Below are 15,326 nucleotides of genomic sequence, written 5' to 3' on the forward strand. Positions count from 1 at the left end.
GCACCAGTATACAGACTGGGGGCCACAGCTTGGGTAAAGAGGACCTGGGGATCCTTGTGGACAAGCAGAATGTGAGCCAGCAGTGCCAGCACGTTGAGGGAAGTCATCCTTCCCCTCTGCTCAGCGCTGCTGAGACAGATCCATCTGGAGTGTTGGGCTCTCCAGTAAAGGAAAGGCAGAGACTCCCCAGAGTGAATCCAATGAAGGGCCTTGAAGATGACTGTGGGACTGGAGAAAGCTAAGAGAGCTGGGACTCTTCAGCCTGGAGAAAGAGAAGTTAGTCATAGGAGTGGAAGAGCATAGGGAAGAGGGGATTTCTGGAAAAAATGAGATTGGCCTCAAAGAAAACTACATGTGCTTTGTGAGAACCTGTTAATAAAGCCAAAGACCAGAGAAAGTGACCTCTGCATGTGAACAGCCCACAACGAGCATATTTTGGAGTGGAGGAGAAATACCACAAACCCAAACTCCTGAGATTATTATATGAATGCATGAAAAATGTGCTCCCAGAGCACACAACAACAGGGAATTGTTCTCTCCACTGCGGGTACAGGATGCTCTCAAAACACGCCCTAATGGCAGCTCTGAAAGTACACACTGAAGGCAGAGTGTTTTGTTGCTCCTGCTTTATGGATAGGTGTAGAAAACCCAAATGATGTTCCTCAGGCAGCAGACCAAGCCCACAGGAGAGGACAGCTGCCTTGGGACGTATTCAAGAAACACCTATTGATATCTGTTTGGTGGTCAATCCCTATGCACTCTATTACGGCCTTTCATAGCCTGTTTTCTTCAGAGTCTGTTAAATGTCAGCCACAAACCTGTACAAGGCACTCACTTGTCTTAAGAGGTGCTGGTGGTCTGCTGGTCCCATCTGGTGTCTGGTGGTCTGCTGGTTTGAACATGGGACCAGCTGCATTTGTGGTGGGATGGAGGAGAATTATGCTGTGCACAGCTGCCTTTCTGCCAGGAGCCCAGACTCTGCACTGCACATGGTGCACATCTGGTAAAACCACATGTTGGAGAAGAAAACAGGAGCCATATGCACTGCATGTGAGCAGTGGTTTTAGCTCCCCATGGGACATTGTTTTCTGCTTGCTTGCCATGATGTGACCTCCATTTGCCTTTCTCACACAGCGACATGAACCCTCCCAGCTTCCCATGCCATGTGTCCCAGAGCCCAGGCACTGCACTGTGTTGAGAGTGCTTCCAGCTCCACAGTGGGACAAGGAACAGGCAGGAGATGAGGAAACACAACTGAAGCCTTTCCTGATTGAAGTTCTCTCCTGCAGCTCCTGCAACTTGAGCTGCACCCAGGTGGTGGAGCTGTACACCGTGGGGCCAAAATAAAGCAGGTTTCTCCCTTCTCATTTCTATGCATCTCATGGCTTTTAGTATATAGCATCATTTTTCCACCGTATGTTATTGATTTGGGTTTCTCTTACCCAAATAATGATAATTTGTTAAAGAACTGCAAATGAGAGGCATGGAGTAACAGGAGTTCTCCATTGGAGACAATTATTATCTATAGGGCTCACAGCTCGCTAACCAGGACAAGGAGCTAAATACCACCTCTGCTTTACAAAGGGAGACTACAGCACAGTGAGCAATGATCTTTTGGCTTCCTTCATGCCACAACTTTTAAATGTGATGATGTGTACAGATTTGAGATCCTGAGGGTGAAAGCACACATTTGTCACTTAAGAGCAATGCAGAGATGTAAGATGAGTTGGAACGATGTTAAATTTGGGGAGTGCATGGGATTTGATTATATGATCATGATAATATTTTGATGATTACCGTTAAATTACTGAGCTGTAGTTCTAGGTTTCATCTCAGCTGCACTTTTGTTTTTGTCTTGGAACAGAGAAAAGGTGAAATTCAACTAATTCTTCTGGAAAAAATTAATCCTTTAGTCTGAGATGCTCTTTATTGCAGTTCCTGTGCCTTTTTGAGCTTTTGACATGCCCTCTGGTGCTTGTCCCCTTTATAACAAGGTAGTGTTGAGTTTGCTTCCTAACCTCAACAAGCCTTTTGAAATCCTTCTCGTTCAATAACACTGAACTGCAGAAAAGGTGTTTTCTTTCTCTTACACCATGCAGTGGATATGTCTCCCTAGCAAGTGGCTCCAGGAGAGCATTTAAGGCTGCTAATCACAGCAGGAGCATGAACTTCTCTCCTTTGTGGCTCCAGAGCATGTAAGTAGATAGTGCTCAGGAGAGCCAAGTCACTTCAGGCAAGCAAGTTTCCAGTTTACAGCCAGGCTGAAATACCCAGTGTTTTCAGCCATCAACAAAAAGATATCCCCTTTTTTTACAACACTGACTAATGCCTGGGCAGAAATCCTCGCTGAAATTCAGAGAGCTGTTAACGAGAGCCTTCCAGTCTCCCGGCCTGGAGCCGGGCTGCGGGCCGGCTTGGCTCGGCAGGCGCCGTTCCTCCAGCAAAGCCCGCGGGAAGGCCCGGCGGCCCCTCAGCCGAGCAGCCAGGTCTCTTCCCTCTCCACCCTGGTAGTTATTTTTTTAAGAGTGTCTTTAAAAAAAAAGCAAACTCAAAGTTTGCAAGCAGCGATGAATAATCCAGCAAGCCTCAGGTGTTAAACGTAACGTGTGGAGCCTAGCTTGCGGCAGAGCGCGCCGACCGGTGCCGGAGGAAGCCGGGGCGGGCAGCAGGGCGATGCTGCGTCGCGACTCGTCAGGTGACGCCGGCTCCTCCCGCTGGCTCGGCGGCCGTGTCCCAGCGCGGCGGCTCGGCGCGGAGCCTGCCGCAGCCCCGCCGGGCCCGCTCCCCGGTTCACGGCCGCCCGGCCGGAGCAAGCGGCCGGGGGGGCCGGCCCGGAGGCGCCGCGGAGCCGGGCCGGCGGCGCGAGGTGAGGTGAGGGTGAGGAAAGTGCGGGAGAGCTTTAGGCCTCTGCCCCGCGAGGCTGCCGCCCCCCGCACTGCCCGGGGCCGCGGCCGCAGCCGCCCGGGTTGACAGGCCACTCGGCCGCGGCGGGAGCTGAGGGCTGCGGGGCTGTCAGCGTGAGGCGGCCCCGCTGCAGGGAAGGGGTTATCTGAAAAACTCTTCCAGGCTGCCAGGAGTTAGTAGTTACGTGCTAGACCGCATGTGGGAAAGGAAAGGTCTGTGAAATGCTGCTCCCAGTCCTGCTCTGGGTAGTGCTGGCTGCAATGAGCCACTCTTTCAACAACAACGAAAAGACCATTCTCTCTCTCCAAAATGAACAGCCTTGCAAAGGCTGCTTCTTTGAGCTTTGCCTGTTTTGTTTTGCTGTTAACAGAAGCTGAACACTTCAGTAAAGATGATAATCGGTTTTCACCTCTTTCCCTTCCAAACAGCTCAATGACACCCAAAAGGAAGTTACAGGGACTTGTAGCTGCTACAATCACTCCAATGACTCCTGATGGGTGAGTTGTCAAAGTTGCTCTGATGACTGTTACCTTAGACCCTTGTTCTCCTTTATTGTTTGGAACTGATCAGTTTTGTTTGTTTATTTGTTTGTTTATTTTTAATCATACCTCTGATGGGATGAGGAAACCACTAGGTTGGTCCCACTAGGAGTACAGTGGGATCCTGTCGCTTCTGCACCCTCCTGTTGCCCAGCAAGTGCTGAAGATCTGGGTTTGGAGGGTTTGAATAAGTCTCTTTTTCTGCTGCTTTTGTAGGTACAAATTAAATCATAATAAGATTGTGCATGTAGAGTATCACAGTCTTTTCAGGTTTGTTAAGGAAAATCCCACTCTTAGTTAAAAAGAGAGCTCAAAAATGATTGTCAGTCTGCAGGCCTTTTAGACTTTAGCTAACTCATGCATGCATTCATCTGTATGTCTGTGTGCATGGAATTAGTCTAAAGCAGAAGAAAATGTTGCAAGGACTGCACAGTTCTGAAAATAACATCAAATCAAAAGTTGAAATTTGGCCTTCCTCAAAGCAGTGATGTCCATCTTGATGTTGCAAAAGAGTTATGCAGAGTCAGCAAAGGACCCTGAGTTTCTCTGATCGGGAATGTATCAAGATCTGTATGTGTTTTTGAAGGAGCTGGTGGAGATTTGCTAGTCCAGTCCTCTGAAAGCAAGCCTTTGCTTTTGAAAAGTGCTGTGAAGCATGGTACTGTCTGAGTCAGGGAGCTCATTTGCATTGCAGTCACTACTTCATTTCTTGCTTAAAAGGAATATTCAAATTCAGTGCAACACAGTATTTGGATAGTGACCTGGGCCTGCAGCCTGGAATGCCTGGCCCATGTAAAATATGTTCTGTCAAAGCAGCTACGAAATTTTGGGTGATATGTGAGCCCAGTCAAGGTCTCAGAATTGACTTCCAGACTGTAAGGTTGGTCTGTATGTTTAACAGAGGAAAACAGTGTGGAAATACAATATGCTGATACACAGAATAAGTTTGTCCTGCACAGAAGATAAAATTGGAATTACATTTCCCATGTTTGTAAGGGAAGTCTGTTGCTTTCTTCATCCTTTAATGAGAGAGCGAGGTCAAAGTCACTTCCAGCAGATGCCATTTCACGATCTGTGTCCAGCAGTTACACTTACAGTTTAACTATTTGCCAGCACTTTGTGCTCTCAAGTGGACTCCTCTTTCCCTCAACAGTTGAAAAGGTTTGAGTGCTTCTTGTTCCCTTATCTCCTCCAAAAGGTCTGTTGCTCTGTCAAGCCTGCAGCGATTGAGAGGCAAGATTGGAACAGTGAACTGCTTATTAGGAGTAAGAGAAATGCCAAGAAAGAATTTAGAATTGAGCTGTTGCCTGAAATGTTAAATTCATGCTGAGGGTATTGTACCTTGGGGTAATCTATTTATACAAATGCAAGGCTTCAAAAATGTATATCTTTTTGTTTTCGTCATAGTTTCTTAATCTCTAAGTTTAAGATGCCTGTGACTGGATAATGGTGATTGCTGTGGTTCCTTTTGTTCCAGACAAATTAACCTTTCTGTGATCCATCAATATGTGGATTATCTGGTGAATGAGCAGAACGTGAAGAATGTATTTGGTAAGCGGTTTTTTGACAGAAACTGTGTTAGACCCCTTTTTCCAGGGTGGGAGTCCTATGATATCTTGACTGATAAAAGCAGTAGTAGGAGGGAATGTAGATGCAGGGTCATCCTAGACATTTATATTCAACAGTAGAGAGTGAGAGCAATGCTTATGGCATCTACTTTTCCCCACACTCCATTTCTGTTTGGGATAAAATAAGTATTGCTTTCACACAGTGATGTTCCCAGACGTGAATGGATAATGCTATATTGGCAAAGAAGACCCCACTGAATGATTCTCCCCTTTGCTTGTACAAGATACAATAATCTAAGAAACATCAGCTCAGGAGTCCAGGGAGTTCAGTGGGCTCCTAAAAGCCAAACAGGCTTCTTAAGGAGTCCTGTGTAGCATTGGGTGATACCGAGGTAGGCACTGCTCCTATCTCTGCTCTGCCTCTCTCTTGAGGCCTGCTGCAGGGGAAGCAGGGTGGCTGTACAGAGCATACAGCATCTGCTAAACCACTTTCATTCACAGCCTGCCATGGTAAACTGTTCAAAACTTCAGTGACTGCCAAGATGCAGAGCAGAAGGTAACAGCAACTTCAGCTATCCCAGCTTAATCTGTTATGTGTTACTGAACATACTGACATCTTGTCATTTTCCTGGGGTGCTTTAGTCTAGGTAGGACACATGGTTTGACTCATGACAAAGACACCAAATTTCAGGTCAAGCTGTTTCCTTGGGGTGGAGGAGAGGGAGTCACCCTCCCTGGCTAGGGGGGCCTCCCTTCTTGTACTCATCATTGCCTGACTCACCTCTAAGAGAGTCTGCTGAGGAGGAGATGCTGGGGTGAAGTTTCCCAGTTTCAGCAGCTGATTCTGCCTTCCTCCTTCCCAAAGCTACTGATCCTGAGACACTCAGGTTTCTAGTGTCAGCGTTTAGTGATGATAACACTGCAGACCCCATCCAGATGGTGGTGCAGACCATTGGTATCTTAAAATGAGTTGGAGGTGAAATATTTCAATTGAATATCATCAGAAGTTTCAGTTCTTGTCTTCAGTAAACCCAATGCATATAGGTGAGGCCACAGCAAGTGCGTTTGTTGTGTTGTGTTGAAATAGTGAATGGTACCACGGGAGAAGGACTGTCCCTCAGCATCCAGGAGAGGAAGCAGCTGGCAGAAGAATGGGTGTGCCAAGGACAAAACAAGTAAGTAGCTGAGAGGGTTCCAGTCTCCAGATACAGGCATGCCTAGTGGCAAAGCCACATCTGCTGATGGCTTTTAGGGGATTGGTATTTTTTGTTTGTTTAGCTTTGTTCCCTAACTCCTTAATCATAGAATCTGTGATTTTGTTACTGCCAGTTAGCTGGTGTCCATTTCTGCTGTTTATAAGAGTCATTCTTTTTGTAGAGGGACAAAAAAAGGCTCAGGAGATAAAAAGAGCTTTTTGCTTACATTTCTTCTCAAGAATAAACAATCTGCCTATTTATGACCTGTGAGCATTTCTGAACCTTTTAATATATTAAGTGATTTGGTATGGAGGAAGCTGAGGTGTCGAGTGTTTAACTGCTTCCCTAAGGGTGCAAAATCAGTGGCAGAAGAAGAAATTCAATCCATTCTTCATCTCTTTTACCTGTCATGGTCTTGTGTCACTAACAGCTGCCACCTTCTTAGTTGCTTTGTCAGAGGATGTGTAGAAGTGGAGGTATTTTGGGTCAGAAGGATAGTGAGCAGAAATCAACTTGGTGTGAAGGCTCCCAGGCTGTGTGGGTTCAAAGCAGAAACAGCAATGGGACTGAGAGACTGGAAACTGGGAGATTCCCTTGTCAGAAGGAGACAAGCAGTCAAAGGTGCTGCTGTGAGGCTGAACTCCTTTGGTAGTTCTGTGGAGAAATAGCTTTAGAAAGCAAAGATATGCTTTCATATACTTGGTTTTTTCTTAAACCCCTAAGTGTCTTAATTTCGACTCCCTCATAAAATGCTAAGATCTGTTGCTCCAGACAGCCTTGCAAATACAACAACAAGGAATCACACATGATTCAGATTTGCAAATGTATTTTCTTTCTTCCACCACCAGCTGCTTGCCACTGTCAGCATTTCCTCTGTGTGTCTGCTCGTTGGGTCAGCGCAGGTTCAAATCCTCTCTGGGTTTAATCTATCTCAGTGAGCTTTTTGTTCTGTGGCTCCCTGGGCTGAAGAGAGTCATTTGGCAGCCTGGTATTTCTCACCATTACAGAAACATCCCCAAACCTTCTCAATTTGTTTTCATGCAGACTGGATCACGTGATCATTCATGTGGGAGCACTGAGTCTGCCAGAATCCCAGGAGCTGGTAAGTATTCAATAGATTCTTTTTCACTATGTGTGTGCTATAAAGTAGATGTACCTTCAGGTACTTTCCATTCTGTCTTTTATAGGCAAGACATGCAGCAGCCATAGGTGCTAGTGGTATTGCTGCAATAGCTCCCTCCTTCTTCAAACCCACAAACAAAGGTGAGTAGATGTGATTGCCAAACTTGCTGAGGCCTTCGATGTTGCCCTCCAAACCTTCATCATGGATAAAGGATTAATGCCATCTTCTTTCTTTGGGAAATAGTCTGGTGATAACGTTTCACACCTGTTATGTCTGGTGCCATGCAAAAGCAAAACCTAGAAGCAGCATTTTTTAAATGCGGGAGATACCAGAATTTTCCCAATAAGAAGTGAGAAGGATGTCTTTTGGGATGTATTTTGTTAGCCTCTTGTAAAAAGAAGAGTTGCTTATGGAAAGAGTAGTTAACTAGTCTGTCTTCTGAATAGATAGTATGGAGTTCCTGCTTGATCTGAACCACAGTAGGAAGCAATTGGTTCCATACTGACCCTTGCTGGATGCTGACCAAGTTGATAAACTGCTGCTCACACAGGTGTGCCTCTTGTCACTGGGGTGATCACATGTGGCTCTGTGCACCTCAGAAGCAATACATTGAGTGTTTTGCCTTTAATATAACAAACATAAAAGAACCACGTGAAGTGGAGGCTTGTAAAGAAATGTTAAAAGCAGTCTAAATGAATTATGAATTGAAATCTCTATATGAAAGCATCAGAAGAAACCAGAGTGGTTTGTCAGAACAGGTGATGTTGATAGCCAAGGACACAGACAGTGGTAATCAAACCAGTAAGCACAGAACAACATCACAAAGATCATCACAACACCTCACTGGTAGTAGTAGGATGACAGTGAGATCTCAGCATGTTGTTTTTTGCCATTCCTCTTCCTGCTGTGCCAATGGGAAGATTGCCTAAGACCTGTGAAGGATGCAGTGAACAAAATTCTCACAAAGAATGTGAACCATAATAACTCTTTGATTCCTAAAATGGTACCAAAAAAGTTGTCCAAAAGCCTGTTCATCACCACCATCACCCTAGGAAGGTGAATGTGAACTTAATCCCTTCTCCCCTATGTTACACACAAGTGCTTCTGGTGAGACCGCTTTGGCACGCTTGTCCTGTGTGTGTGAGAGCATGGATGAGTTACCCGTGTAAGAGAATGAGTGTGAGTTACTGAAATGGGTTTGGTTTAAAATAGTCTTTGTCTTCTCTGAAGTCTTCTGCTGAGTTTTGTTACTCTGATTTTTGTTTGATGTGTGAAGGTTTTTCTATGACTCGCTGCGTACGGTACCCAAGCTGTAGATGGCCTCTGCACACACCCTGGCTGCTGTGAATCTGAACCGCCTTTCAGTGTGGATGGTCTCCTTCTCTTATGGGAGTACTTGGTTGTTTTCTTCTAGATGAACTGATTGCCTTCTTACAGAAGATTGCATCTGAAGCCCCTGCAGTTCCATTTTATTATTATCACATTCCTTCACTGACAGGTGTGAAGAGTAAGTAATGCTTTGTCAGCTCTTCCTCAGCACATAGGCTCATAGCAACCCAAGTAATCCTAGTGACTGGGGTGATTAGTCTACCAGTAATATGTAGCTTCTGCATCTTTAACATCCAAGCTGTAGTGGAAAGGATCCTTTCTGAAAATGGGAGGTGAATCCAAGACTGGAATATACATTGAATTCCTCTTCTTGGGAAAAAGTTGTGACTTATGAGTACTGCACAGCTGGTATGGAGGAGGTGATGCGGCCCATGGCATTGCAGTTAGGGTGGATCAGGATAGGCAGTTGCCTTGGATAACCACAACTGAATCTTGGTTTTTTACCAGATACTTAGCATTGTGCACACTGGCTGCGTAGTCCTGTTTGCTAGTAAATTACATGTGAAACCGCAGTGCTGCTCAAGCCTTATTATTTAGGAGATAAATGAGGAATAGAATACTGACTGGTTACTGCTCTAGACATCAGGTTATGTGATGTTTCTGGATGTATGAATTCAGATTAATTCTTAAATATATTGTTGCCAGTTAATTCCTAAACTTTCAGTTATCCTGTGTTTTTTTCCCTCTTGATCTGGTAAAAACAGTGCTTCAGAGAGAGAATCTTTCATATAACTCTGGGAAATAATGAGCCTAAAGTTGTCTTACTCATTGTTTTAGAGCTGTAGAGTTTACCAGACTTAGGCCAAAAATGAACAACTTGTAAAACAGTAAGTCTCCCTCTTGGGGACAAGACAGGGAAGTGTCACAGAACAGATGTGTGTTTCTTCATGAGAGACTGCTGTTCTGCACAGTTCGTGTTGAAGAGTTGCTGGATGGAATTAAAGAGCGGATCCCCACCTTCCAGGGCGTGAAGTTCAGTGACACAGACCTCTTGGACCTTGCACAGTGTATAAACAAGAATGAGAGAGAACAGTTTGCATTTCTTTATGGGGTGGATGAGGTAAGAGGCTCCTCTTAAAAATTACTTTTTCTATGGCATTCTATCACTTCAGTCTTGGGCAAAATAAAGTAACGCTGGATGTTCAGTACCAGGTAGTTTTGCTGTTCCCTCCCACGACTTTTTTTTTTTTTGCTTCCTTTATTTCATTATGTGAAGTAAAAAATCTCTTGTGTTGTTTTTTTTTTTCCTTCCTCCCACCCCAAACTAGCAACTGTTGAGTGCACTGGCAGTAGGGGCAAGTGGAGCAGTTGGAAGGTCAGTATGACTTGGATTCCTTCTCCTCAACACACACTGTACTGTTTTATCTTCCACTACCTATGCAATGTAACTGTGTTCTGTCACTGCCATGGAAGGTGTTGCAGGATACGGCTGTACAGCAGCAACCAGACAGATAAAGTATCTCCTGTGCTAGCAGTGGGACAGTCATGTACCCTGGGATCCCGTATTATATTCATTTGGGTGATTATTGGTGCAATACTGTAAGCTGACTCAAAGGTTTCAACAGATTTCTTTATCCTCATGGCAACTTTTTCAAATAGAGAATCACTTTTATCTTTGTTATGTGGGTAAGGAACAAAACCCCAGAGAAGTTTAAGTTGTTAATTCACATGAGAAGTCTGTGAGAAAAAGGACTCTGCCGAGTTGAATTTCCTATTTATCTTCTGCCCCTCATACCAGGCTGAATTACTGTGTGGTATCTGTGTTCCTGTGTACATGATCCATTAGAGGAATGAGCAATTGGAAGATTAAGGGATTGACTTTCTGTATTGCCTAACTACATCTTATTATTTTTAATTTTGAAAATCGGTTCCATTTGGAAAGAACTGGGGAGAGAAATCTGCTTCCTAAACTCTTCCATAGGGCTTGGCATACCAGGTGCATGATAGTAGAAACTGCACATAGATTGCACGAATCTCTGTCGTAATAATGGCATTCTTATAATGACAACAGCAAAAGCCTGTGGATGCTGCTTCTGTTCTAGTGATTCTAAGCTCTGCCTTGGCATTTACTGATTCTATTCATGGTTTGGGCTTTTTTGGCAGTACCTATAACTATTTGGGCCGAAAAACCAACCTAATGTTGCAGGCCTTTGCAAAGCCAGACCTCCTGTTGGCACGGAAGTATCAGGTACAGTGCTTTCTCTGTCCCCATTAGCAGAGGCCTTCCTTCTCCTCTAGCTTTCCTGGGGTTTTCTCATCCACCTCCTGAGGCAGCTTTATTAGGACAAACTTCTTTCAACTTCAGCCCCGCTGCTTGTTATTCATCTCTCATTACCATTTTTATCAGTCTTTACTAAATTTTAACCAAGAACTGCCTTACTTTATCCTTCAGCTCTCTGATCTCATCTGTGCAGAGTGAGCCTGGCCCTTTTCCTTGAACAAGCCCACAATGGCCAAGCCCCTTGACTAGGGATATTTTGGGGATATCTTACATGATGCAGGGCAGAAGGCTACCCCAAATCAGCTCTGTCTTCATCCCCCCTTGGGCTTGGGCAGCTTGAAGATTTGTGAGGAGTTCTGAGCCATTTGGTATACAATCTATACCCAGTGTTTTTATGGGATGTGTGAGACATCCTTCTTTACCTTAAAAAATAAGTAGCTGTGAGATAAAAGTCTAAAAGAAGTCTGAAAGATGATCTGCCCTGGCAAATCTCTTCACTAGGCAGCAGACATTCAGATTTATAAAACTTTAGAACCTGATGTGAGACTTGGCAGTGTTCTTGGACTTCTTGTAGTGAGGGATGGCTTGAACATGAGTGATAGAGGGGGTGATTGTTTTCTTACATCCCTCCCCTGTTCCACTAGAATTCAATTACTATTTCTCATAGACTGGCCAGGAGACCAAGACCTTTGCTCAAAGCTGTGCAACAATTGTATACAAAGTCAGTATTGTGATAGCTCTAGATGCTTTGACATCTTAACATTTGAAGGAGTTAATAAACTATCATCTGTCTCTTCTAGTTTCTCACTGGGGAATTTCTCAACTTTGTCATCAAACTAGGTAAGTCCTATGCTGCCCATTTCCCTTGTCATACCTAAAAGTGTAGTCTTGGTGTTCCAGAAATTCTCATATTGCTGTACCCTCAGAACTTCCTTCCTGAAAGACTCTGCAGTAAGAAAATGTTGTATGTGCTGTTTCCTGAGTTAGTAGCAGCTGTGGGAGCTCAACAAAGGAGCAGCTGTGGGAGCTGACCAAGCATCACTGATAGATTCCACTCTCACTTCCTTCCTTCTGTGAACTCTCACTGCTTTAAAGCTGTGACTCTCTGATTTACCTTTTTTTTTAAAATCCTGACTTTCTGTGTGTGATTGGGTTTTTTTTTGTTCTGTCTCCCAAAGGTCATTTCTAGCTTTGTTTCTACACTAATTTTTCTAAAATGTTAGGAAAGTACCTCGATACTTGTCTCTCCTTCCTTGCTATAGTTTGTGACTCTGTTCAAGGCTGTATGAGGCCAAAGCATTTTATAATTGAATGACTTTCAAGAAGCAAAATCAAGTTTGATTTTTAGTTGCTTTTTGTATTAAATCAGGTAGGGAGACTGAATCAGATGTTTTGTCTTTTTTACTTAATGAAGAAAATTGTTTGGTGTGGTTTTGCTATACATGTGAAAGTCCCAATGAATTCAGCTGAGCTTTAGTGCTTGGTTGCTTTTCTTGGGTTAAAAGTCAGAGGAAATGCATTGTTATTTAGCCTTATAGGTAAAGAGGCACATACCAAATTTCCCAAGGTGCACAAGAAGACTCGAGCTATGGACAGAGAGACCTCCTGAAGTTTCCTGTGGTGGTTTAAGCTGGTACCCTATGTCATTGTCACATGCCAGCAGGATGTTGCCACTCTCAGGGCTTGGCTTTCTGTGAGTCTGCATTCGGGGATGGCTTTGAGGCTGCAAACACTGGGTTGCTGTGATGCTGAGTTGAATGGGGTAGCTCAGCCTACCAGTGAGGGAAGGTTTGAAGTGTCCTGGTTTTTTTCTTGTTTTACTTGGAGAGGACTCACATTGTCTTCTTTGCTGTCAGGCTGTGTGTCAATACATTTTGGTAAGGAGGAAGGAGCAGCCCTGATTACCTGTAAAACTGACACAGTTGTTTTAAAGTGTATATCTAAGAATATCCTCTGCCTGTTATCTTTAGGAGGGAAACAATATTGCTATATAAATAAATAAGTAAATGTAATTTTTCTGCAATGTCTTTGCTGTCTGCAAGCATGATTGTCTCAGTTACACTGTTCTCACTTCAAAGGAGTGCTTCAAGCCTGGTTTGGACCAGGTTACACAGCTACTCTACTGCTGCTTTTATGGACACTTTTATAGAGACTGCTTTAAGCAAAACAATCTGTAAGTGACCTGATTTTGCTTTTGTCCACCCAGGTTTTGGTGTTGCACAGACTAAAGCTGTAATGACTTTTGTTTCTGGCATTCCTATGGGACCTCCACGGCTTCCACTTGTTGATGCCTCTGAGGAGTTCATCATCAAGGCCAAAGCCAAGCTGGAAAACATTGTGTGGCCTGATGGCAACTGATGTCCACGTCTATGTTGACCTGGAAGTGGAAGCTTCTTTTCTGGGCTTTGCTGCCACTTAGCATATGCCCCACATGATGGGCTACAATTTCTTTCAGGGAATTAGCAATATGCCTGAGGCTTTTCCTGTTAGGGCTGGCTTTGGTGATGTACATGAAGTCATCTTTTTATGTAACCTTACTCCCCTGGAGCTCTACACATCCCAGGACTAGCTAATGTCTTTTAATAGAAAATTTTAAAAGCAAACTTCCCCCAGTGTAAGGATCCTGACTCCTTTGGTCTAGAAAGGAGGAGGATCTATTTCCACCCTCTCTCCCACTCCATCATACTTTGTCCTTTCCCTTCATGAGCATTTCAGGTGCTACAATGGGTTTTTAAACATTGGTCTGACACCATTTGGGTGCTGAGGCTTGTATTTTACTGTTTATCACTAAGTCATTGAGACACTGATTATACATAGAAAATCCTGAGTTTGTCTGATCTCGTCTTTGTACATCTTAATGAAAAAAATTAAAAACTCTTTATGTGTCATGGTTTAGGCCTCAAGTACCGAAGAGGCTGAGAATTGCCTAAGGGCAGGGAGAGCTTAATTGCCGCTTAAGGTTCAGGACAAAACAGACCAGGCTACTCGGCTTGGGGAAGAAAACAGAAAATAATTTAATGCAACATCAACTAAAATATAACCGTAAAACCCCAAACATAACCAAAATAAAACACAGAGTAATACAACAATGAAGTGTCTGACCAGACTTTTTAAGAACACTTTGCCACCCCTCCCCTCTTCCCGGGCTCAGAGCCCTGATCCCGGTGTTTTTACCTCATCCTCCCCGAACGGTTTGGGGGGGCAGGCAGTGGAGGTCTCAGTCAGTCTGCTCCCAATAGCTTCTGCCGTCTGTCCCTCCTCAGGACAGGTGAACTCTGCGCCCATCCTCCCTGCAAGTCCGTGGGGTAACTCACACGCATGGCAGCCCCGCACGGGCTGCTCCGACGCGCACTTATTCCAAAGGCTGCAGCTCCTCTCTGCCTCTCGTGTGGGGCTGCTCTGCGGCGTGCAGGCTCTCCAGCACGGCCTGGGCCATGGCCCCTCCCCACACAGTCCCTCGCCCGTCTGGGCTCACTCACACGGAGCTGCTGGCAACTCTCAGTCCTGCCATGGATCTCCATAGGTTACAGGGGCACAGCTTGCATTCTCGCCACAGCTTGCAGAGGGGTCTCTGGTCTATTGCTTCTCCTTCCTTCCTCCTTCGCTGACTGAAGGGTCCACGCAGTCACCTCTATCTTGTATCACTCATACACCTGCTAGCACTTCAAATTCCTGTCCCTAAATAGTGATGGCAGAGGTGCCAGATTGGCCCAGCTGGTCTGGAGATGGATGTGAACCCAGGAGCCAGGGGAGAGTCCAAAAACTGTTTACTGGGTCTTCACTGCAACCCACTGCCCCTTACTAAGCAAAAGCTGCTCCTTGCTAAACCAGAACATTATGCAACAGAAAGCTTTTGGCTCTCTAATAAGCAAATATTTCTCCATATTTTTCCTTACCACAAAAATAAAGTCACAGTTGAACTCTATGTCTCTACTGCAGTGCAGAATACTGCCTTGCATGTTGGCAAGTCACCTACTCTCAGATTAAAAGGTGCTCTTTTGCACCCTGGACTTGACCCCTGTCTACTAGCTTGAACTCTTCTTATCTGACAGTATGTGTAGCTGACATACGTGCCCACTGCTTCTTGGCATATACATACCTCTTGCCACCACTCCTGCATGCAAAAATGATTGCATGGGATGGCTGGAAGGTGAGAAGGTAGGGGAAAGGGCAGAGGCACATTGTTAACTTTTCCTAACACAAGCACTGATTGACAAATATACAATAATAAAAGCTTCTTTTCCTCCTGCAACCCCAGCCTTGAATTTGTAAGACATTTTAAGAGAGCTTTTCTGACAGGTAAGGGGAAGAGAGTGACATCAGCCCTGAGTGCTGTGGGTCGTAAGAGAAGCGTTTGAGAGCATTGGGGTTATTTAGTTTGGAGGA

General features: G+C 44.7%; 1 protein-coding gene across 9 annotated transcripts; it reads left to right on the top strand.

Annotated features, from left to right (window-relative positions):
• The first annotated feature begins 975 nt into the window (after positions 1 to 975).
• On the top strand, positions 976 to 14,045 carry NPL (N-acetylneuraminate pyruvate lyase). 9 transcript variants are annotated; one of them, XM_062004198.1, is made up of 12 exons: positions 976 to 1,352; positions 3,333 to 3,401; positions 4,921 to 4,994; positions 6,099 to 6,186; positions 7,252 to 7,309; positions 7,395 to 7,470; positions 8,745 to 8,837; positions 9,631 to 9,779; positions 9,988 to 10,034; positions 10,823 to 10,907; positions 11,741 to 11,780; positions 13,147 to 14,045. In XM_062004198.1, exons 2-12 carry the CDS (start codon positions 3,337 to 3,339, stop codon positions 13,296 to 13,298), a joined length of 927 nt encoding a protein of 308 aa, XP_061860182.1. In that variant the 5' UTR covers positions 976 to 1,352; positions 3,333 to 3,336; the 3' UTR covers positions 13,299 to 14,045. The 9 variants fall into 9 exon arrangements, with proteins under 9 accessions (XP_061860182.1, XP_061860179.1, XP_061860183.1 ...); XM_062004195.1 differs by lacking the exon at positions 976 to 1,352 and adding an exon at positions 2,131 to 2,195; XM_062004199.1 differs by lacking the exons at positions 976 to 1,352; positions 13,147 to 14,045 and adding exons at positions 2,131 to 2,195; positions 12,479 to 13,139.
• Positions 14,046 to 15,326: the final 1,281 nt, after the last annotated feature.

This window comes from Colius striatus, chromosome 10 (assembly GCF_028858725.1).
Source record: "Colius striatus isolate bColStr4 chromosome 10, bColStr4.1.hap1, whole genome shotgun sequence".
Lineage (NCBI taxonomy): Eukaryota > Metazoa > Chordata > Aves > Coliiformes > Coliidae > Colius > Colius striatus.